Source organism: Pan troglodytes, chromosome 4 (genome assembly GCF_028858775.2).
Source record: "Pan troglodytes isolate AG18354 chromosome 4, NHGRI_mPanTro3-v2.0_pri, whole genome shotgun sequence".
NCBI classification, from domain to species: Eukaryota; Metazoa; Chordata; class Mammalia; order Primates; family Hominidae; genus Pan; species Pan troglodytes.
The window spans coordinates 47,582,695-47,608,687 of NC_072402.2; the positions used below are offsets into that span (position 1 = coordinate 47,582,695).

At 38.1% G+C, this 25,993-nt stretch overlaps 1 protein-coding gene across 35 annotated transcripts in view; it reads right to left on the reverse strand.

Annotated features, from left to right (window-relative positions):
• Positions 1–25,993, reverse strand: part of MAST4 (microtubule associated serine/threonine kinase family member 4) — a 575,831-nt gene that overhangs the window by 104,478 nt on the left and 445,360 nt on the right. For all 35 annotated transcript variants that reach the window (XM_054684309.2, XM_016953225.4, XM_054684303.2 and 32 more), the window contains one exon: positions 10,272–10,360. In XM_054684309.2, the coding sequence (XP_054540284.2) occupies positions 10,272–10,360 (89 nt within the window). The remainder of the gene's footprint in view (positions 1–10,271; positions 10,361–25,993) is intronic.

Consider the following 25,993-nt stretch of genomic DNA (forward strand, 5'->3'; position numbering starts at 1 on the left):
AGTTTTAGATTTCCTTGCTTTAGGTGAAGCACTGCCCTGTTTGGCTGCTTTTTGGACTTGGCAGGTTGTATATCAGTCTCACCTTGGCAACTAAATTATGGAAGAGTTTGAAAGGCAACAGCCTCCATTCAGCTTAGCAATGGTTGAAATGGATTATATTATGGACAAGGCAAATGAAAGATTTGCTAAAACTACTTTCAAAATAAAGTAATTAAGATAATGTATGATGTACAGGGCTTTGTGGTACTTCAGTATTAAGGAAGACTCCCTCTTTTGGGGGAAAGTAATCCTTGACTTGCATTAGGGCACATGCGGCATTTTTGGTCCTAAGAGTCAAATGAGTCTTTGGCCATTTATCTATAAACAATTATTTATTCTTTCAGTGGACATCTGTGACGCACCTGATAGGGCTGGCTGACTTGATGTTAAGATGGACGCCTCCCTCATTGTGGGCACCCGTCTGCTCTTGGATTCTATGGCACTGCATTCTCCACCTTCCCTCCTGCATCTCAGGTTTCTGCTTCTCAGTCTCCTGCTGGCCATGTGTCCTCTCAGGACCTTAAAATGTTAGCATTGTAGAGCCAGGCTTTGGCTTCTTCTCACTCCAACTCTCCTTTCAATGATTTCCTCCCCTCTCACTATTTTAAATACCATCAGTGAATTAATGGCTTCCAACTGACATCGCCAACACAGAGGCAACCTCTGAGTTTCAGACCTATGTAACAACAACTGCCTATTTACATCACTTGAATGACTCATGAGCAAGTTGGCCCAATATGCAGCAAAGTGAACTCTTAAGTATGACCTCTGATTCATTTTTCTTGTTTCTTCCATCTTGAGAAATGTCCTGTCCAGTCTTCCATATTCTCAGCAAGCTGGAAGTCACCTTTGATCAACTCTGTCTCACCCTACATCCAATCTTTCTTTAAGGACTGTCAATTCTAACATGGAAAATATGTAATTAAGATCCAGCTGGGACTTCAGCAACCAACCCTAGCTAAACAAAGTCCCCAGTGGATACACAAACACAACAAAAATGCTGCAAAATTGTGATTGAAAAGCAAAATTAAACAGAATGAAAAACCTGCCCTATGGGTGTCTGCCCAGGATGACCCATGTTCTTACAAAAAAAAAAAAGTTGCTACCACTTTTGTTAACATGGGGGAGCTTCAAAATTAAAATTAGGCATCAGTTTCCAACAGCTTTAATTTATAATAAAGGAGAGAATAAAAATCTAAATCAAAGGCCATTCAGATTAAATTCTCTTACACCCAGAGATTACGGAAATATGAACAATGTCATTGAATTATTACTAGGAATAGATTATACATCAACATTACAGACTTCTTAAAGGGCCAAAATGATAAATGAAGGGCACAGGGCAGATGGATCTGCATAAAGGAATTAACAAAGACTAATGATGTTGGTATATACACCCGATTATTGACTTGACACAAAGCAATACCCCAGACTAGGAAAACACATTGACTGACGTCAGTCCATCTGATTTTATCATTCTTTTCCTTAAGCAGGAAGGGCAAGATGTGTCATTACTTAAGTAACAATTGGCAATTACACAAAGGCTAAGGACAAAAAAAAAAAAGTGAGTACAGCATGGAACATAAAGATGGTATTCTCCGTAATGCAGAGAAACTTATTAATGAAATGAAGTCACAGAACAGATGCACTGTGAAATGATATAGCTTGGACATACACACTATAAGAAATCTGATCTTGGGGCTCAGTGAAAAAGGTTTTAATAAAATTAGATGATTCCAAGATGATGCTCTACCCATGGCTGACTAAAGGAATCACCTGGATAAAGTTTAGCCACATGATTTGCCTATTTTACCAACATAAAATGACACTCTACAAGGAGGACAGCAAGGTGCCCTAAACTGAAGATAAGGTTTTACAAGTTGATTTTGTTGAGACTGACATATTTTTTTTTTTAAAGAGGAAATGTATGATGTCAGAAATCCCTTTGAAAAAACAAAAAAGAAAGTTAATATTATTTTAAAGAAACAGTGGTTATGTGGGGCACCAGGAAACTTAATTCCTATTAAGGCTAACAATTAATTTGTTATGACTCCGTGAGCACCTAATTTTCCTTTGTCCTATTCCCTAAATTTAAAGAGGCAAGGGAACTATTTGTCTTGTACTATCATGTCTATGCAGCTAAAGGAGGTCATTGCCTTGCTGAATGAACATTTTTATTAAAGATCTATAAAGCAGGTTCAAACATTCGGGAAATAATATTTCAAGCATGGAAAATCTGCTGAAGGCTTTTGAATGAAAGTCACAAAATAAACACAACAAAGGCAATATTTCACTCAGGGCCATGTCTCCAGCCTCACATTTTTTTGGGGGGGACCGTCTTGCTCTGTCGCCCAGGCTGGAGTGCAGTGGCGTGATCTCGGCTCACTGCAGCCTCCGCCTCCTGGGTTCAAGCGAGTCTCCTGCCTCAGCTTCCTGAGTAGCTGGGACTATAGGTATGTGCCACCACGCCCGGCTAATTTTTGTATTTTTAGTAAAGATGGTTTCACCATGTTGGCCAGGATGGTCTGGATCCCCCAACCTCGTGATCCGCCCACCTCAGCCTCCCAAAGTGCTTGGATTACAGGCGTGAGCCACCGCGCCCAGCCCAGCCTCATCTTATAAAGAGAATTCTTTCACTGGCACCTAAAGATCATTCATCTCTAATGACTAAATTGTTCTCACCAGCAAACTAAAATTCGTAAGTAATAGCCTCTCCTTTGAGCACTGCATGAAAATCTGATGGTACCACAAATACCTGAGCAGAAAGGTGTGTGTATCAGTCAACTCCAGGAGTCTGGGGAGGTGGAAAAAACTGTTGTAATGCCCATTTGGCTTACAGACTTCCTTCCTTTGTAGGCTCACCAATACAGTTTAGAAAGAATTCAGATTTTTTTTTTTTTTTTTTTTTTTTGCCCAAGAACTTCTTCACTGCTTAGGAAAACCATCATCCTATACTGACAGACTAAGAGTATGAAAAGGTAAAGAAATGCGTCACTGGTGCTGAACTTGTCAAGCAGAAAGAGGGAGGGGAAGCAATGAGATCAGAGCAGGAGATGCTGAGAGCAAGACCAGTCTTGTCAAAAAAGCAAAACTCTGTACAACTATACATAACAACAAACTTGGAAGAAATCAGAAGAAAAAAAAAGACTGACAGTTTGGACCACACATACATGCACAAAATGAAAAATAATAACTTCTATTAGTAAAAAAAAAACCCTCACTGTTATAAAAAGGGAAATGGCAAATTGAAAAAGGATACTGGTGAGATTATAAAAGATTAATATCAGTTCTCACTTCTTATAAGCCCATAAAATAAAAATTAAACAAAAGAGAGGGACCAAGGATAAAAATAAAGGTAAATAATAAAAGGAGATACAAATGGTTAATGAGTATGGAAAATGTCTAAATCCCATAGAAATAAAACATGTACATTACAAATAGTAAGATATTATGTTTGGCTTGTACTGATGGACTCTTCAACACTGTACTATTTGGTGGTCACAAGGGGGGAATAAAAGTTTCAACATAGGCATTTCAGTCACATGTTCAGATGGACACACACACACACAGAGTACATACAGGAAAAAAGACTGAAGAATACAATAAACTGGTAATAGGGGTTATCTCCAAGTAATGGGTTGATAGAGGATTTATATTTCCCAGGTGATTTCTTGTATATCTTACAAACTATTAGCTTTACTGTTATAATCAGAAACTCACGCTTTTAAAGCAAACAAGCCTTGAAGATCAGAGTCATGGCAACATAGCCTATAAACTCTCTTAAAATTTTAAAACGAAACAGTCACACGCATATTAGTAAACAAGTAAGTGCTTGGTTGGCATTATGTGCCAAAATTTCAGGTTTTACTAAATCCCTTATGGCCCAACTACACATCTTCCAAGGTTAAAGTCCTGGGGCAGTAGAATATTACAAAGTTTCATGCTGATATCAAGGATGGCACTGGGTTATAATAGTGATACTCCCTACTTTGGGAGGCTGAGGCAGGTGGATCACGAGGTCAGGAGATCGAGACCATCCTGGGTAACATGATAAAACCCCGTCTCTACTAAAAATACAAAAAATTAGCCAGGCATGGTGGCAGGCACCTGTAGTCCCAGTTACTCGGGAGGCTGAGGCAGGAGAATGGTGTGAACCTGTGAGGCGGAGCTTACAGTGAGCGGAGATCGCGCCACTGCACTCCAGCCTGGGCGACAGAGCAAGACTGTCTCAAAAAAAAAAAAAAAAAAAAAATTGTGATACTCCCAGGAGTATCTCTGGCACACTGGAATATCTGCTTACCCTGTTCTACCCCAGACTGTCTTCTCTGAATTCATTAGTCTGCCTTGTTTATTTTTCCCTATCTCCACCTTATTGCCAGACTATTAACTTTCAATTATTTGCATTAACATGGCTGTTTATAAAACCATTGCCTTTACCACCGTCCAATTTAGTATCCCATCTAATGAACGAGTTGCAAGATTGAGGGGAGTGGAACTGATATAGCTGAAGTGCAAGGTGAGCAAGTTGCAAACAATTCTCATGTATGGCTCAAAAAGAGACTCTAAAAGAAATCAAAAGGAGAAAGGTCCTTAAGAGTTTTCTGAAATAATGAAGATATTCTGTTAAAAAATGTACATGATGTCATATAGTTTCTCCTTGGAAACCCTCTAAGTTACAAGCTGAGTTTTATTTGTTAAGTCAAAGCCCCATGGGTGGTTGTGGGGTGGGAGGCAGAGAAGATAATGAAGGGATGTGCATGAAAATGTTCACGTGATTCATTTTGAAGAGTGGGATTCGGGATGTTTTGTTTTGTTGCCCAAACCCTATGTGCCTACCCGAAACAAGCAGAACACAGCTGCATAAATACAGTGGTGACTAACCCTTAAGAAATGAAGTCTCTTTGTAACCTAAATCTATATATACACATAGACAGAGATTTAGGGATATTTCCTATCTTTAATAACTCCTAAAATTGCCCAACACAAAAGTGAAACTCCTTTCCATCCTTCCTTACAGAAACCCTTTTAAAAATACATCAAAGTAGCCACCTGCAAATTCATAGTAAAACAACTTTTGAAGACACAGAAAATAGGTATTTTGGCCAACAGGGCTACATTTGCTACCTAAGCACTTTAAAAGCCTGGAGTCACTGTGTCTCAGTTTTTATCTCCTTTTCCTCTGTGGCTCATCCTCTTAAGTATCACTCTTAGAGCTCCTACTTTTACTCATTTAAATCAAAACACAATATGAAGTGTTACTGTGGTAGGCAGAATTCTAACCATGGTCTCCTCAAAATTCCAGTCCCCTAGTTATTCAATCAAAAATGAATACTACTATGCAGAGATTTTTTTAGCTGTAATTGTCCCAAGTCAGTTGACCTTCAAGTATAGAGATTATCTGAGTGGGGCCTCACTCAACCAAGTGAGCCTTTTAAAAGCAAGAGTTTTCTCTGGTTGATGGAAGGAGGAGCAGTCAGATTTGAAGTGCGAGAATGACCGGATGTGCCCCTGCTGGCTACAAGATCGCAGAGGGCAGCCAGCCTCTAGGAGCTGAAAAGCAGCTCCTTGCTGATAGCCAGGGTGAAGCGGGGAACTCAGTCCTACAAAGGCAATGACCTAAATCTGTCCACAACTGCATGGGCTTGGAAGTGAGTTCTTTCCCAGCCTCCAGGTAAGAGCCCAGCTCAACCAACACCTTGATTTTGGCCTCATAATACCCTGAGCAGAGAACCCAGGCGAGCCTGCCCAGACTTCTGCCCTGAAGAACTGTAAGATTAATAAATGCATGTTGTTTAAACCAGTAAATTATGAGTAATTTGTTACTCAGCAATAGAAAACTACTGCAGATATTATATTGTTTTCTTATGGGTTTTATTTTTACAGCCTTCTTTTTATTAGAAAGGCACTATGTGCTAATTTCCCTACTTTCTTATTCCCTAAACAATTAACAGTTTCTCCTTTCCTTTTCCACAAATTTCTATGACTATGCATGAATATACAAGTGTGCTTTCATCTGTGTATACACACTCTAAAACCCAGATGCACATGAAATGACAACATGCAATGTTTTCACCTAACAATGTATCTTGTGTATCCTTCCAATACCAGCACATGAAAGCCCACCTTGTTCTTTGTAACAACTATGTAGTGCTGGGTTACACCCCTGAATCATTATTTACTTAACTAGTCCATTACTGAAGAAAAATTTAAATTAAAAACTGGTACCTTTCCATTTGCTAGGTACAAAAGCCATGCTATACTTATAATTTTCTGTTATTTTATGAGAATATCAGTAAGATAAATTCCTTTAGGTTAATTTGCTGGGCAAAAGGGTAAACACATTTGAAATATTCACCAATACTGAAAACCACTAACCAAAATGGTTACACTAATTCACATCAACCCTTAGATCATGGGAAAGGGACCGCTTTCCCATATCTTTGCTATCACTGAATTTTATCAATTAAAAAAGGTTTTTGACCCCATGCTAGGTGAATGATACTATCTCCTCCACCCATGGTGGAGTTCAGTGGCACCATTATAGCTCACTGCAGCCTAGATCTCCTCAGCTCAGGCGATCCTCCCACCTCAGCCTCCTGAGTAGCTGGGACCACAGGCATGTGCCACCATGCCTGGGTAATTTTTAGAAATTTTGTAGAGATGAGGTCTCACTATGTCATCTAGGCTCAAACTCCTGGGCTCAAGCAATCCTCCTGCCTCAGTCTCCTACAGTGCTGAAATCACAAGTGTGACCACTGTGCCTGGCCACTTTTTTTTTTTTATAATTGCAATGACATATCATTTCATGTTTTGTTGGCTATTTTTTCCTTATGTCATGCTATTTGCACCTTTTGCCCATTTTTCTATTGGTGCATTCACCATTTCATATCAATTTACACAATTTCTTCATGTAAACTGGCAATCAGTCATGGGCACAAACATTTTTCATACTTTGATTTCTTTTGAGTTTGTTTTTGATACAGAAATTTTCATTGTAAGAGACGTACACTAGTCTTTTCCCTTTGGGACTTCTGGGTTATTTTTCATGCTTAGAATCTTCCTGGACATAAGAGCCTGTGATTTTCTATGCCTTCTTTTCTTTTTTTTCCTTCTTTTTTTTTTTTTAATGAGACTGTGCTATTCACTGTTCTTTTAGGAATCTCTGGCTCCCCACAAACACTATTTTGTGAAGACATGCTCCAGACCACTGTGTATGCCAATATCTCTTTCTCCCCAGAGCACTGCTGACACCCCTACACAAATTAATGTCCCCATCTCTACTGATACATTTGATAGGTACAAACGATGTGTCCGTGATGACTGGTGGGGCGCTCATGTAATCCCCACCTAAGAAAAGTAGAAAGTGCAACTTTATCTTTTAGGTTAATAAGTGCTGAGAGATGGAGGTTTTTCCTTCTCATTTTGATGGAGATGCCTAGAAAACCTCGCCTGAAACTCTGTGTCCAACGCAGGATAGAGAACATAGCAACAGAAAGGGTGAGGCAAAAGGCATGGCTGGTGAAGAGGCACTGCATGTTATCAGGATGTGAGGCCTGGTCCTGTATCGTATTCACATGTTTTTCTTCTTTTTATACAGAAATAGGAATCTACCAGACAGTAATAAATGCCACTTCTCACAGAAAGTCTGACAGGCTTCCACTGCCTCTGAGAGAACAACAACATGTTGGCTCCATAACATAAAGAAAAACAATGCTGGGTGCGGTGCGGTGGCTCATGCCTATGATCCCAGCACTTTGGGTGGCTGAGGCAGGAGGACTGCTTGAGCACAGGAGTTTGAGACCAGCCTGGCCAACAGGGCGAAACCTTCTCTCTACTAAAAATACAAAAAAAAAAAAAAAAAACTAGCCGGGCATGGTGGCATGGCCTATAATGCCAGCTACCCAGGAGGCTGAGGCATGAGAATCTCTTGAACCCAGGAGGCAGAAGTTACAGTTAGCTGAGATCGTGCCTCTGCACTCCAGCCTGGGCAACAGAGGTAGATTTTGTCTCAAAAACAAAAACAAAACACTCTTAGAACCTGAATGACAGGCTTCCCTCTGCCCATTCCTCTGATTAAATTCTATATTAATGTTGAAGGAGAAAGAACTTAAGCTAAGTCTATGAAAGCAAATAAAAATAATTAAAAGGATCATTAAAGTCTTCACCACATGTTCTGTCGTCTCAATATTAGAAGTGAAGAAAATCACAGCTATAAAAGATGAATCAACAGGCACATAAATGATGGTGAAATTGCTATAAATACTATAAAGAGGAGCGAGATTAAAATCTTTAAATCACAGAATTATATACTAAAAAACAGAATCATCATTCACTTAGCATCTAGCATACACTGCTGCGCACTGTGCTGAGTGCTAGAGTAATGTCCCAAGTAAGGTATCTGGCACTGTTTGACCCTCTGTAGGATTTTAATGACAGGGTGTAATATCAATCTCACAAACAGAAATGGTAGTAATAGAAGTAATGTATCCTCATTACGTAGCCTTGGAAATACAATGTTACCACTGCTTACACCCGCTCCCTAATTATATCCCTCTCATGCCCTCTCAGAGGTAACTACTATCATGAAATCAGTCTTTAACATTACCATGTTTTGCTTTAGGCTCTTATATTATAAAAATACATAAAATATAATACAGTGAATATATAGAATATAATCATATTATAGGATATATAATATATATCATGTACATATATATATATATATATCCCTAAACAAAATATTGTGTGTAGCATGTTAACTTTATATGAAAGGCTTACATAATATTCTTTTGTGACTCGCTTTTGTTGTCCAACAATATATTTGAGTTTCATCCATGCAAATCTGAGTAGTGTTCACTTGTTTTCTATGTGCACAGTGTGTTTTGGATATAACTATGCCACAATTCATTTATCCATTTTCCAAGTGATAGATCGTTAGGTTACTTCAAATGTTTAGCTATTACAGATGATGCTGCTATGAGTGGTCTAGAACTTGTCGTCATCTGTGTAAGAGCTTCTCCAACTCTAAGGTTTTACCTGGGAAAGGCCTTTCTAGATGTTAGTGGTCATTTTACAGTGCCATAATTTTATCTATCTTTTACCTTTTTACTTTACCACCTTTAATTCCTTTAATTATTCCTACGGAGAAAATAAAATTTCACTCCAAAGGAGCAACTACTTTTCTCTCCCTTCTTCTCCCCAGTAATATAACAGACAACTCCCAATCTCAACTTGAAAGGCCCCTTGAGCTTAAGAACTGCTTTCTGGGTGAGAGTGGTAGCCCTGCATTTAAGGTCAAGATCATCTGAGAAAACATGAGTATCAAATTAGAGTTTTCACAAGAGTACAGTGAAGTAGGGCTAAGAGCTCATTCTTCTAACCTTCATCCTTCACAATCCTGAAGATACCTTCCTATAACACAGATCCTCCTCAAAACCCTTGAAAGGGCTTCAAAGTCAAACTTCCTCCCACTTCCTGACCTTCCTCTGCCTTTCCATCCTTATGTTCTCTTAATGAAGTACACACATCCCACACTCTAGCCATACACTGAGAATTCCCTTTCTCTCACTCCATCTCTACCAGCCAACAAATTCTTGCTCATCTTTCAACATCTTGGGCAAATGGCTCCTTTAAACTCTTCCAGACTTTCTTTATTGGAATTAACCCTTCTCTTCTTTGCATCACCATGGATAGAACTTTGAAAAAAAAAAAAAAACCAGCATATAAAGCAGTTTTCATTGTCTAGTTTTTACAGTACTGTTCTAACCTTCCTTATAATTCTATAAACTACTTGAGGCCAAAGGCTCTCTCTTAAATCTTCACCGTCCCTAAAATGACCATCACAATATATTAGACAAGTTCAATTTTAGGGAGAAATATGCTGAACAGTTCTTAACATTAGTACTTTTCATATGAGTTATCATGTTTACATTTCCCAAGGATATTCCTAACATGGAAACCATGTCTTGTATCATCCAGGCATTTAGAAATGGAGAAAGAAATAATTAAAAAGAGACCCCATATAAAAAGGAATTCTGTATTTTAGAGTCCAAACACTGAAACAGAGAGGATAAGATCTGGGCTAACATATCGCAAAGAACAACTTAGGGATAAAACAGCAGGAAAACAAAGATAACATGTGAAGACATACCAAATATCAAAATGCATTAATTATTTTAAAAAACCAACAAATAAAGAAATAAAACATAACTCAAGAAATGGTAACCAATTACCTGCATGAGCAGAGAGAGGTGAGTGTGGTCGAGGCAATGCTGGTGACTGCCCATTGCCTATTAAGCTTTTCCGGTTGCTTGTTCGGCAACTATCAAAAAGAAAGAAAAAACAAAGTTTAAAAAGAATATAGCATCAATAATGTTCAAGCATGTTCCCGGTAGACATGGACCAGGTTGAGCAACCTATCTGCTCATGTTATTGTTAAAATTATTACAATTATGCATTCACTAATATTTGAGGGGTGGCTACCTCTTGAATATTAGAAAATATAATGTATTCATATAGCACAACACCATCAATATTCCTCACCACCAGTGGAGCAATAATCAAATGCCTTCTTCCAGCGCTTGAGTGCAAATATGTAACATGCCATACACACAAGTGATATATTAAGGATTCAAATCAGCAAACCACAGGTAGCATCTTTGTTGACACAAAATTTGTAATACAAAATCACATGCAATGAAGTGCAATGACATTAATCTTATAATGATGCACTAATTAAAAATCTAATTATTTAGACAAATTTCTTATTTGTGCCTTTTGTCAATAGAATAGCTGATGCCTAAGATAAATGTGTCTCACCACTCATTCATTTTTCATCTTGTATATGGCATTCAATTCTTTATTAAGGTAAATGTTCTGGAATCATAAAATCAGATCCCAGTGTATTAAAATAATAGTGGTGGTCCTCTTTCACAAGCATGCTAGCTACTGGTTTTATCCTGAGTACCCAGAGCATAGAAATAAATTACTACACATGGGCACAGGGCAACAATTTGTTCCTGTTTCTGCTAGAAGGAAGTTATAAAATGGCTAATTTGATTTCAAAGTAACTTTCAAAAGCCTTAAAGAATAAGACAAATACAAAACTGGCGGATGGGTGAAGTGGATATTATCTTATTTTCATTTGCTTTTCTTCAAAATAGACTGGCACTTCATTCTCTATTAGCAATACAGTAGTCAGAGGAGGGTGGTAAAACCCAGCAAGTTACCTCATTTAATTCACCTATAACAAGGCTCAGGGCTCTGTGCTTCTATCCTCCTACACTGTGCTGCCCTCAACCACCATTAGGAGTTTATTGCAATGCCTTCTTAGTGCAGGACAGACCTCTGTTATACCAGATTCCTGAAACAGGAATTTTCACTGGACTTCTAATTTAGGTACAGTGAGATAACATTTCTAAATATTCAAATAATACATTTCAAAACCAAACCCAATTTCTTTCAGCAATACAGACTTGGGAGTTATCTTCTCTTAGATGTTTGCTGCTTATTATCATTTGTCAACAGTCCCATATTTATAATTTCTTAAGGTCAGGCTGCATCACTTTATTTTCCTTAGTGCAGCAATCAGCATCCCCTAATATTATCTGTGAGTTTAATTAAGCTCATGTTTACTCAGCCTTAAAGCAGTTGTTAATAAGAATAGACTTTTGATATTTAATTATGAAGGTGGGTTGGATATTATCAACTCATCTATCAAGAAATGTATGTATTCAACCTATTAAATTCACAATCATTAAATTAGACAGTCTGATTGGTTTTAAAAGATACTGTATAATGTATTCAGTGTTAATTCAAATTAATGTCTTCTTTCATTCCAATACAGAAATATTAAATATATTAACTTGCTGATGTTAACAGAAGAAATTATAAATGACAGATTTATGTCCTGGAAATGTCAGCAAACTTCTTTCAGCAAATTAACTGAAATTCAGGTTATTATAAAAATGGCTACATTTTTTCGTGTTTAGCATTTGATCTACATCATGCATAAAGATCTTTTCAACATATTTATTGTTTATATGCATAAATAAAATTCATAAATGTCTGTGAATGCAAATAATCTAATGAATATCTTAACTAGATATATCAGTGAAATATGCTGATATACTTAAAACTAAATTTAGAAAATGTTATTTAAGAAAAACTTAAAAAATTTCTAAGAAACGTACACTACCATACATACTAAGGTACATTCACTACCACAACAGGCAAAACAATGAACAATTTAGATTTTTTAAAAAATGAAAACATGAACAACAAACCCTCACAATTGCATTAGTTATTTAAAGTCTATCAAAAAGGGATAGAAAAGTGCTTTCAAAAATGTGATTCAAAAAAAATATCAAAAAGAAATGTCTAAATAAAACCCCCAAATAAAATATACTTGTTTGGTCAATATACAAACAGATTTACATTACAGTCATCCTGGGTGCATCTACTCCTCTATACAGATTTCTAATCTTTATAAATAGATGATTCATTATGAATGCAATGTAGAGTGAAAGAAAACAGGCTACTTCATCTATGAATACATGAGCAAGTTAAAAGAAGAGAAGTTAAAAACAAATTACCTCAGAATTTGAACAGTTTACCATATTTAAGGTATGGGTAGTATGTTACACAAAACAAATTATCGAAGGTATATCTTATTGACAAATGCCATGAATAATCAAAGCATAATTCATCACTGAAAGTGTCTCCTCTAATCTTTTTTCCTTTCAACATGAAGCTAGAGATGATAGTAAAATTACAACAGACTTGGAACTTTCTGGAATCTCTCTCAACAATGAAATAGAAAACTTTTAAACATCAAATGATCCCAAAGTAGCAAAGCCAGTGTTTATATAATATAGGCTGATATATTTCCATATGTACATGAAATAAATCTGTATACTTATGAAATGGGGTCTTAGCCTTATGAATGAATTTGTTGCTAAAATTTTCAAGGGTAGAGGGACACTTTACACAGCATTTCATTCCCAAATACCTATATCTTGATATATATATCTAAATGCTTTTAAAATCCTAGGACCCTACTGAGATATTCTGTAGAAAACCTTTCCAGGGTACAGGAAGGAAGAGTCATCCAATCTCAGTATTACCTGCTTCTGGGATATCTGACAGTCACCTAATCTTATTACTCTAAGTACCTGATTCCCAATAAATGAATTAAAATCTGCACTTAACTCCAACAGTAAGAAAACTTCAAGTGGGTTAGAACTGCATCTGTCACCCAGGTTGCCACAGCACCTGGCAATGCCCACATTAATAATAACATTGGTGCAAAATGCTGAGCTGACCTCTGTCCTCCAGGTATCACACACTTTCCTGCCCATGAAAGCAGAAGTTTATGGCACCTGCACGTCAGGCAGTCTCTCCAGGTGTTCATGGCCACACCTACTCATTTAATCCATTAAATGATAAAACAGTGGAAACATCTCCACTCAGGCAAATTAAAGGCTCCTTCCTTTTCACCAGCACAGCTAAGTCAATTCTGCCTTGCTTTTTTTTTTTCAAGCAAAGTCACCCAAGGGAAAAACAGGTGATGTCCGACCAGATTAAACATGAATACTACTTCTCCTGTAGCAGAAATATCTTCTTTATAACTCACCCTTATCTAAGCATTTGAGCTTGTAAAGAGTTATCTCCAGTTTTCATCCTCAGGGATACAGGGACATGACCGCAAAAATGAAACTAAAGAAAAGTTATGAACTCAAATTGCAGCTATTCCATCCCCAAATACATTCTTTTGACTTCATTCTTCAACAGCTAGAAGCCATTCACCATGCCCATGCTCCGACGTGAAAGCCCAACATGAGACTAACCACTTCCCACAAAGTACCCTCTATCAGTTCTCCAGTTGAAGCAGCACATGGAAAAACTTACTTTCCTGTGGGTAAGTTGCACAGTTTGTTCTCTGAATTTGGAAAGTGACAACTATTGTTCTATTAACACAATGGCACAGAGTCACTACTTGCAAATTCAGAATTTAGGCTGAGAAGACAGTCATATAACAACTTGAGACAATGGCATAAACAATGGATTAGGACAGGAGCTGACGATCACAAGCATTTATTTTTACTTCATTTATCTGGTACCTCCTTGGGAAGCTCCTCCTAGGGGCAACTATGAGACACAGAAAGATAACTTAGACACAGTGCACAAGAAATGCACCTTGCTGACTACAGAATCTGAGAAGAATGGGAAGGGGAAAAGATGTTCTGATGATAGGACCTTGAGGGAGGACTGGCTGCCCCTGAGGGGCAGGAGGTGAGCAGGCATGGACAGAACACTGCGTGTAAGAATGTCACAGCTGAACAGGTGCTTGGGTGGAGATGCTTTGGAGTGACATGAGGTCACCACCAGGAAGTGTTTTGTCTGCATGGTTTTTGCTCAGGCAGGTGAAATGAGGACTGAAAGAGGCACCACACCTGCTCCCTGAGTTCACTATTACCATCGCGAAAACAGTTTCACAAGGAGCTTCTCAATTTCTTAATTACTGCCAACAGCACCTCCCATTTGCTAAGAAGGTGAAGAGACAGGCCATGCATTTCATCATCTAAGTCAGGCCTGGCTCAGTGTGAGGGACAAAGAGGACTATGGGCTACTAAGCTGGAGGCAGGTGGGAAAGGAGGTGTATGTATTTTTGGTTCCAAGTACCCCATTCCATTTCTGCAGAAGTTGTCCTTATGCTCTGTGCTCCATAAGGAAGGCTTAGTGGGACCTGTAAAAGTTTCACACCTGGGTCTGCCACTTGTCTCCTGGCAGAAGAACCTGTTAGCCATCCCCTACCAGGTCTCTGAAAGCTGTGAAGCCCACCAGGCTGTGGCCTTTTCCAATTACTCTGAGTAGCTGAAATCCAACTTAATTTTAAATTACATTCACTTTGAGACATAAATTCTGATCATTTCTGACCATGGCAAGAAAAATGAAGAGAGGAAACCCCGACAGGCAGTGATTTTTCACATTCACAGCTGACTTGAAAGGTCAACATTCAGTAAAAAATAAGACTAACCACCATTGAGGGGCAGTAATAATATAGTGAATTGAGTAAGAGGGGCCCCGGTAATTCTGGAAAGCTAGAATTATTACTTCGTCCTGATGAAAATTTGATAAATTTGCACAGGAGACCCATCATAGACCAAAGCTTTACTGTCCATGAACATCTGCTAACTATTTCCTCACATCTTTAGAGAAGATGAACATTTGAATATTTCTTAAAGAAGGCTGAAGTGGAAGAAATAGGGCATGACCAGGAGGCAGAAATTGTCTAGCTAATGTGGTAATGCTGCATAAATGTTATGAACTAAGCAGCTTTCTGTCTCCATTTCTTCACAATGAAGGGATTGAAACAGATGAGATAAATATTTATAAACTTACTTTTTTTGGTCTCAAAAATTTTAATAAAATAGAAAAATAATCCAACAAATCCTACCACACTGGAACAAGCAACTGTATCATTTGTGCTATTTGTTTCCAATCTTTAAAAAAGATATAGAAACTAGAAAGAGAACAAAATGTACTCTCTGAAGTCCAAACCAATAACATATTCCAGTCCCCAAAAGGCAACTACTGAAGGAACTGGGGCTTGCAGCTTGCCCATTCATTCTTGGTATGGTAGTGTGTGTGTATATATATATATATATGCTATATGTATAACCACACTATATGTGTGTGCTTCCACTTTTCACTAGTAGTATCACATAACAGGAAAAACAGAGACTTGAAATTGTACAAAAGAAATTAACAGTTACCTTTTAGTGGCTTGTTGGGCTTTGTATAGCAGACGATCCCTGGGAATTATTTGATTCTGTAAAGGTATACACATTGTTTTTCTATTGACTAGGTGATTTAAAAACTCTGTAGAAGCTGAAGTTAAGTAGAAAACTGGGAGTAATGCAAATGATTCCCATCCATAATAATGTAAATGAATTTTATCTGGTGAAGATACAATTAATGTCCACCCCAAGGAAAGATGACCTCAAATATTTACTATCACTGTCCTATAAGATACTAATTTTGCATCTATGAGCAAATTTGTTTCATAATTCCTGACTATTTATGTATATCTATTCATATATGTCTGATTTTTAAAAAATCTCTTTGAACCTGTTTTAATATGTTACTGCTGCCCTCACTGATATGTTAAACAAAATATTTGGTACATGTTCACTTCATATTTGTATGACAGTCATGTTTTTGACTTTTGGATGAATTATACTTTTGGATGAATGTCTACAGAATTAGATATTCTGTAACTTACTTTTTTTCACTCAACATTATGTTTTTGAGGTTTAACCATGGCAACGTAAATATGGGTCTAATTCATTCCCTTTTTAGATTATTCCTTTGAAGCAAATTTTAGGATTCCTAAATGCACTAAAATTATATATCATGGACATTTCTTTTTCCTCTTTGCAACATTAAAGATCTAGAACTCTGTGCATTTGATTGAAAAAGCTTTGAAAAATGTCTTTGATAAGAGGCTATATTTGAAAGAAAAATTATATCATGCAACATAAAGCAAATATTTCTTAAAATCTTTGGACACCTCTTGCCCAAATCCTGCTTATTGCTGCTTCACCTGGATATCTCTATTTTTGCCTACATTCTGTTGTCTTCTCCCAGAAATAACTGTCTTTCTCATGTAAATCAGTCGACCCTTTCTTTCTAGGCATCTTCAAGTCTACATCTCCACCACTTTTTCTGAATAGCACAAGGTCACACCTAGTAGCTGGCTGGATAAGCACTATTCCTCCTTAGAAGGCAGCAGAGACAAACAACAAAGCTGTTCTCTGCCTTTGTCACACACCCTTTGCTACTAATGTGAAGTTAAGAAACTCGCTGGGATCCTCTTCCCTATGGCCCATGAAATCAGAGCTCCACCCAGGCTTTCATTAATTACTTCAATAAATTACTTTCTGAGTGCCTAAGATATGCTAGGCACTATTCTAAACAAACAAAAATCTCTGCTCTCAAGGGACCTTACATTTTGGAGGGAAAAGCAGAAAATGAACATAACAAATTTGTAAAATTTGTGGTACATGAGATAGCGATGGAGGAAAAATAATGCACAAAGTAGGACAGAGATTGCAGGGGTGGGAGTTCACAATTTCAAACAGGTGGTCAGGAAAGGCCTCACTGGGGAGGTGAGAGAGGATAAGACCAGAAAGCAAGGAAGTGAGCATTCAGCAAGAGCAGAGGCCCTGAGGCCAGAGTGTTCTAGGAGCAGCAGGCAGGCCAGCATGGCAGGCATGCAGAGAGCCAGGGAAGAGTGCCAGCAGAGGATGGTAGAGCCATGGCAGGAGGCAGGTCTGCAGCAGCCTGCAGGCCACAGTGCAGAGTCTGGTCCCTGAGTGACAAGGGAAGCTGTTGGAAGGTTCTGAACATAACCTGACTTTTGTTTTTAGAGAATCATTCTGGCTGCTAGATTAAAAGGAGGAAGCAGGAGGACCAGTTAGGATGTCGAATTGATGTGCATCTTGAATGGACTCTTATCGCCTGTGGTTCTGCTTTCAAATATAGTATTTTACTGTAAAAATTAGTTTATACAAAAACAGCTCCAAAATTCAATGCAAGTGTTACATCAGTCTGTGCTCTTTTGTACAGCCTCAAAAAACTTGGAGAAATAGCAAGTGCTGATACTATCAGCCTGAGTGCCTCAGGCTTTTCCATATTTGTATCAATGTAATGATCCAGGTCATAGTGATCAGGGGGATGTAATTATTGACATTATTGGCTTGATACTTGACCTTAACTTTTCTATTAGCAGAAAAACTCTTCTAAAGGCATTAATCGTAATGGGAATGAATGGTTGCCTACACTGCTTTCACCTATGAACAAAAAAAAAATTTAGGCTAATTTCAATAGCTAGAGAAAGGGATAAGCTTTCAAAAATTCTGAAGAAAGTCAATAGGAAAATATATATTACCTTATATAGTACTTCTGGAAATATATCTAATCCATTAAGATAAATCCACAGTGAGATCTGGCCCAATTCTCTGTCTTCATAGAAGAAAAGAAAAACAGCTGAACATGTAGATATTAGAAAAGGCACTATCCAATATAACAAGTATTTCTGGAATGTCTATTCCCATGTACAAAGTACTGTGTGAGATAAGAAAATGAAGTTGTTTCAAAGTGTTTAAAGTATAAAAGGAGAGATAAGACTGATTCACAGATAACTAGACTCTAAGGCAGAATCTGGAAAAGAGATACAACAAAAATTTGCTGCTGAAGTGTGAGATAAATTCCCATTCAGCTTTTAAACACATTTTCATAAACAATAAACAGTAGAATTTTACCGAATACACTATGCATTGCAGATTATCCATCCATTTCATAGGACTTCCCTAAATAATCTCGTAATTTCAGTGATCTGCTTGATGAAAATACAGTCACTTGTTGCTTAGCAGGGATACATTTGGAGAAATGCCTCGTTAGGCTATTTTGTCCTCATGCAAACATCACAGAGCGCGCTTACACAAACCTAGATGGTAGAGCCTACTGCATGCTGAGGCTATATGGGATAGTCTATGGACCCCAGGCTACAAACCTGTATAGCATGCTACTGTACTGAACACTGGAGGCAACTGCAACACAATGGTATTTGTGTATTGAGAAAAGAAAAATAGCTCAGAGCAGTCTGAGTTACGTGAAATATGCAAAATGTATCAGGCCCAGAGAGACAGGAGTAGGGACTTCAGTCACATCCCCACCTTGCCTGGGGGACAATCGTTTAAAGGCATTTTGTTTCTGACTAGTTGCTTCACTCATTATCTTCATGTTCCTGGAATTTATGACAGAAATAACAATGTATACACAATTAATAGCTTGTGTTATTTTAACATAAATTCTTGGTAAACAATTTAGGAACTACCTCTTCTTTTCCTTTAAAAATCTACCTGTAACTGCTGCTAATTGGAGCGTATATACAGAGCAACTTGAATCTATGCTCAGGGTTGCAATCCTCAAACTTAGCCCCAATGAAACTCTCTACTTATCTTAATTTTGCCTTGGACTTTTCCTTTCAGGTTGACAGGATCTAAACATAGAGGTACAGTAAAAATACGGCATTACAATCATGTGGCACCACCTGTGTATATGCAGTCCTTCATATATGTGGTCTGTTGCTGACTGAAATGTTACACTGTGTATAAGTGTACATTTTTAACAACTAATTTCTCCTGAGTTATTCTCCATTTCGTGGCTCTATTTCAAAGTTAGACATATCGGCATAGCTATTTCTACATGGCTAACATGGTGGGCTCTGATGTCATAGTATTAGCACGTGTCATTGGTGGCTGACATTCACCTTGTCATATTGCAGTAAACCTGGCAAGCAGAGTATCACTTGGTGGTCACAACATAACTTCGAACTGTACATGAAGCTTACAACCTAGGAGTGGGCTATAAATTTTTTGATAACAAGGATTATATTTTATGTAACACTGAATCCCTTTGGATACCCAGAAGAACATAGAAAAAAATTAGTTGAACAGAAACACATTAAATACTTTTGAATGACTGGCTAAATGTGGTCCCTGCCTTCAAGAAGTTTATAATTTAACTTGGAGGACAAACATATAGTCCAACTTATAAGACTAAACTGATTTAAAATGACATAATATAGTCCAATACTACTGGATTGATCAAGGCAATGTACATAGCTAAGAAAACACAAAGAGCTGACGAAGTCTGTGGTGCTGGATGCATGGTATGAAACATCCTACTGGAACAATCAACATACATATCATTCTGAATAAAACTGCAATGGGATCATCGGTCTAATTAAAAGAGGGAGCAAGACACAATGATCGAAGTCAAGTAGAAGCTGGATGTAATGGGATTTGTATGGCTCACACCTGTAATCCCAACACTTTGGGTGGCCAAGGCAGGAAGGCTCGTTGAGGCCAGGAGTCTGAAACCAGCTTGGTTAACATAGGGAAACCCCACTCTATAAAATATTTTTAAAAATAGCTAGGCATGCTGGTGTGTGCCTTAGTCCCAATTACTCAGGCAGCTGAGGCTGGAGGATAACTTGAGCCTAAGAGTTTGAGATTGCAGTGAGCCATGATCACTCCACTGCATTCCAGCCTGGACAATAGAGCAAGACCCTCTCTAATTTAAAAAAAGAAAAAGGTGGGGAGGAAGGAAGGATTTACAGTAGCAGAATAAATCCAAGTTTTTTAAATGTTAGAAGTAAAAAAGTAATTAATGTGAGAAGGGCCTATATCTCATTGCCTATTAATTGTTTAGTGCAATTTATCTGCAACATGAGTCATAGGAGAGACCTAGTCTGCATGCCTACCCCAGGGATTCTAGGTCATCAGCGCAGGTCATGTATTTACAGGAAGGACCTCAAGGGCTGGGAGAGTCAATGACGGAGATGGCTTTTGGATTTCAGATTAGTACAACAGCCCAAAGATCAAAGACACACATTAAAGAGTGTTACCATTTGAGATGAAGATGGGAAGAGAGTACTGGAAAGGCCAGTAATTATCTCTAAGAGATAAAGGGCATGTGCTGTAACTTGGGAAACTTCTCCAAGGGCTGATGCTACCTAAAACATAGTATAAAGTCATTCAAAACTCACATGGCCTAATCTAGCCTGCCAGGATAAACAGTGGCTATGACCTGGCTGGCCCTACCTAGAGCTGGGTTATCAAAGTAGCAAAGTTGGGGGAAAGGTGGAGGTGGTGGAGCCAGTTTTATAACATGGGGAAAGGTCAGATCAAATACCTATGAGACAGACATCCAAATGGTTGGCTGTCCATAGGTCAGTTATTATTAGGGACCAAAGAGAAGTCAACAGACATACTGGGGAATTAAGAAAAGATACACAAAACACAAATTAATGGTTTTCTAAACCTCTACTTTACAAGTGTGTGCTGGGGGTAGGGAAGATGTGTGTGACATAAACAAGTTGTTTTTTGTTTTTAACTTCCGTTTTTTGTACTCAATGTAAGTATATTAAATTCACAATTTGATATATCTTTTTCCAAGTAGCAGAAAAACCAAGTTCAAAGTCCTACTGTTAAAATTACTTTAATCAATTTAATTTAATGGCATTAGATTATTTTCAAATGGCCAGGGATAAGGAAGTAACTCTTGAAAAGACCTTAGACAGTGGTGGCAGTCCCAAGCCAGAGTTAATGCAATAACTTAAATCTAATGTTCCAATCTTCCTTTTTGGAAATAACACAGTAGAATTTTACTATTAACTTTTTTCTCCTGTACCTCATGTCCCAATTGCATTGCTTTTATGAAATGGTCATTGGCTTTAGAAAGCTTGATTGGGAGATGTCCTTATATCCAAAACTTATTTGAATATACACATAGCAACTAAATTATTATAATATAGTTTTACCCATTTCAGCCTTCTCTATACAGAAATTAAATCTCAGTTTAACTTGCTACCACTAGAACTATTTAATTTGGTGAATATATTTTAGTCTATAATTTAGCTACATAGCTAATCACTAAACAAAAAAATAAAAGGGTCTCTTCCTTCCTTCTGCTTCCGAGGACCCAAGGACCACTTCTTTTTGACCCACAAAAGGGAAGGGGGTTTACTTCCGTGACCACCAAATCTCCTTTTATGACATTCAACAGAAATTTATTTCAAGCCCAGAATGAACAGCATGACTATTTAACACCTCCCAGCTCTACAGCATTTGGCTTTTATATAGCAGTTTGGCATAACGTTCTGCCCACAAGTGAACTGTCCCTGATTTCATGTGCCTCCACAATCGGAACACAAACATACAAATATAAGAAACCGACACCAGAGCTCCACTTTGTTCTTTTTGTGAGAAGTCATGTGGCAAAAAGCCAGTGTCTTTCTGTTCAGCATGTTTTGTTGCTAGCTGCTCCTAATTCAGTATCTTGCAAAATGACATTCTGTTAATGACATGAATGTCAAAGCTGTGATAATGGGCAGAAGTAGAAGAAAATGTTTCCTGAATGGAGAAGCAACAGGAAAACTGCCAAACGGATATTAAAATTAGTTGCGTGTTTATCCTATACTTTAGTGCTTGGTCCCTACTATTTGTTTCTAACACGAAAAGGGAAGTAGTCTCTAAGGAGCAAAGAACAGCCCACCTTGGTGAAAAGCGCGGGAAAAAAAAAAAAAAAAAAAGAGGTCAAAGGAATGTTTTCCCTTAATTAACTTGACAGATGTCTTTTCTTTTCCTCATTTGCATCCACTAATGTTTTCTTAGTCATTCTCTCATTTTGCAAAGATGAAATTGGCCACAAGGAACCAATTCTGTTGCTAAAGACAGGAGGACTGGGGAATTACCGGAAGATGCTGGTCTTTAAGATGCTCAGTATTCAGTCTGGGTAATGAGTGTTCCTTGCTGTTGTTATTTGTGGGGTAACAGAATTTTAGGTCTGGAAGACAATGAAGTGACTTGCCAACGTAGCACCACCAATTAGTGGCAAACAGAGCCTAAGAAGGGAGGTTAAGTGGCTCCCACAACCAGGGTACATTAGAAGGTAGAAATCTGCATGAGACATATGGATATACTTGACTACTTCTTATGTGAACATACAGTAACTGTTCTACAAAGGAAGAGACAGTTCTGTTTTAAATTAAATGGACTCAGTTTCTTAAGAGCATGCAGCCATGAAATACAAGGACTTGCCATTAGTAGATCTACTGTTGAATTCCAAACCCACTAAGCCTCAATTTACTGATCTGTAGAGCAGGGATAATAATATCAATAATCATGGCTAGGCACAGTGGCTCATGCCTGTAATCCCAGCACTTTGGGAGCCAAGGCAGGCAGATCACTTGAGGTCAGGAGTTTGAGACCAGCCTGGCCAACATGGCGAAACCTTGTCTATATTAAAAATACAAAAATTAGCTGGGTGTGGTGGCACAGGCCTGTAATTCCAGCTACTCAGGAGGCTGAGGCAGAAGGATCGCTTGAACCTGGGAGGCGGAGGTTGCAGTGAGCTGAGATCGCACCACTGCACTCCAGTTTGGGCGACAGAGCAAGACTTTGTCACAAAAAGCAAAAGAATATCAATGACCACAGAGGGCTATGTGGTGATTAACTGAGATAATTTATGTAAAGAAATTATCATAGTGCCTGGCACACAGCAAGTGCTTTATAAATCTTGGCCATCAAAATAATTCTAGAGTACTTGATGTTGTGGAAGAAAAAAGAATAAAATAAAATATTTGGTCTTTCTCCCTGGTATACATTCTCTCAGGCATATTTGTTTTCATACAAGAGGTTAGTTCTAGGGCAGCAAGGCTTGATGGTAAATGTAAACATTATCCTAGTTATAGAAAGAAGGTACCAGTAAGAAGTATAATTGGTGGGTTTTAGAAACACAGAAAAACAAAAGCTTCAGAACCACAAGTTCAAAGTATCCACTCAAACACTGGCCAACGGCTTCTAATTGTCAACGTCAAGGTGGAGCAACATGCAAGGGACTGCACTCAACAGACTTCAGTGCTTTGGAACAACTGTCAAAACCGTGCACATCAGCCCAATCTTGCTCTGCTACCATGGTCCCCAGACAACCTTCTTATTAGCTTCAGGGAGAGGTCTGCCCAAAAGTGATTAAAAAAAATAATAATAACTGCTAACACTGACAAAGCGTTTAACACACTCCAAGTAATGGTTTAATTTTCATGACAATCCTATAAGGTAGGACTTATTTTTATCCACATCTTTATAGATGTGAAAATTGAAGAACTGAGAAGTTCAGTAACTTGCCCAAGATCACAGAACTAGTAAGTGGGAGAACCGGAATCTAAACCCAGGCAGTCTGCCTTCAGAACCTGTGGTTTTAACAATCTTGCTAGACTGTCTACAAAGCAGAGAATAAGACCTTTGAAGGGCCTAGGCCCAATAATGATTATATGTACACTTATAAATTAATATCTTACCATTCAGGTCATACATAGAAATCACATGAGCTTGGTAACTAGGAATCCACAGCTAAGAGATGGAGCTGGTACTTAGGATACCAACCAAACCAGACTTTTGAGTCTGTAGCATGAGGGTCAGGTACAAGAGATGGTTCAAGCTATGGAGCTTTACATCAGATTGTGAGGTTTTTCCGGAGGCAGTAAGTCTGACCCTGGTGGACAGACAGTCCAGTATCACCAAGTGGGGCATGAGTTTTATCCCAGGATACACTTGTGTACAGATTTTTCAGGCTCATGGTAGACAGGTGGGATGTGGACACGATATAGACGCTCCTTCCTCCACAGTGTATTCTCAAAGATCCATAGGTAGATGATCCAACATACGAATTACCCAGGTCAACCAGGCACTTCCTTCCTTATGCCTGCCCAAACCAACAGATCTAGCCAGACACAGCTCTCTGGAGAGAACTGTGTTTATGCATGCAGCAGATTTTTTTTTGTTCTATTGTTTTTTAGTGGATTTCAAAATCAAATCCATATTTCTGGATCATGCCTGTTTTTATATGACTTTTCTGGTTTCTTATTTCTAGATAACTCACTCTCAGTGTTCAAGAGAACCCAGAAATCAGATTTGTGATATGAAGCATCCTTGTATAGCACTGGCTTTGGGGAAAAGAAGAATTAATGCCCACATTGTAACATGCGTCAGAAAGCAAATTTGGCCAGCAAATCAGAATAAGATACACTGACTGCATTAGTGAGATAAGTTTATATTATATATATATACACACACATATATATATATAAAATCTCAAAATAAAGCAAACTCAACAGTAAAAAATCTTATATTTACAAATCTTATAGCCTTGTAACCCCAAATTGTAGATTCTTCTGTTGCACTTATTCTTTCAAGATGTTATTCCTTTAGTCTGGTATCTTCCACCATTACTATCCTCCAAGAACTCCCTAGACTCTAAGAAAGCAGACAGGAGAGGGATCTGTGTGTAGAAAGAGGCCTCACTAAATTGTGTGGATTAGATTAAAACTATGGCAGGAGATGGGATGAGACACAGTGCTTCAGTTAATGAGGAAAAGTTTAACTGTGGTTTCAGTCACTTTCAGATCTCCTGCCTGCCTCTTATAGGTACGAACACTTGTTTCTCACAGGTCCAGCCTTCTGTTTAATGAGAGGAACTCATTCGTCCCTAGCCTGAGATTTGGTCCTTATCACTAAGTACTCCAAGCTCCAGGATAACACATCAATTCCCCCTCACCATATTCACCAGACACCCAACCTAAACTCATTCTGCATTCCCTGCAGTGACTCAGAGAGTTCCTGTTCACTGTGTCCCTGGATTCCTGCTTATGAAAGCTATGGAATCCCTGACCTTCACATGGAAGTACTGCTAAGCAGAAATTCAATGGTATAGACAGATGGCACCCTACTGTGTCAACTTTCCATATTGAAAGGGATTGTGAATAATTCACCCACATGAAATTAAACTGCATATCAAGACCAGAATTAGGATGCCTCAACTTACTGAAAAGAAATCAACGGTACTATGAAAGAAATAAACATGAACCCTTCTATTGCTTACTTCCAACTTATTATTTTTCTAAATAGACCCTAAATCCTATTGAAAGGGTAAAATACATCTGAAAACAACAATGCAGTTAAATCCATCTTGAAAATAAAACCTGTCGATAGCTACCAAGCGAGTCCTTCCTTTGGCTTTGTGGTCATAACATATTTCCATTCAAGTATAATCATAAAATTGTGGAGCTCGTTTACATAAAAGAAACAGTGTTTTCTATGTCCTTAAATTAAAGATCTCTCTCCAGAGCCCTGGGTCTTAAGATACTAGCTTCAGTGACTATTTATTACAAAAGGCTGCAATGTTTTCTGAACACACAAAAGTATATGGTAAGGAGCAAAAACACATTGTACTATTAGCTTGCCTCATGGACAGTACACCAAAAATTTGATGCTATGTATTTCAAATAATAAGAAATCATTTTCATTTTATTTTTTTAAAAAAATCA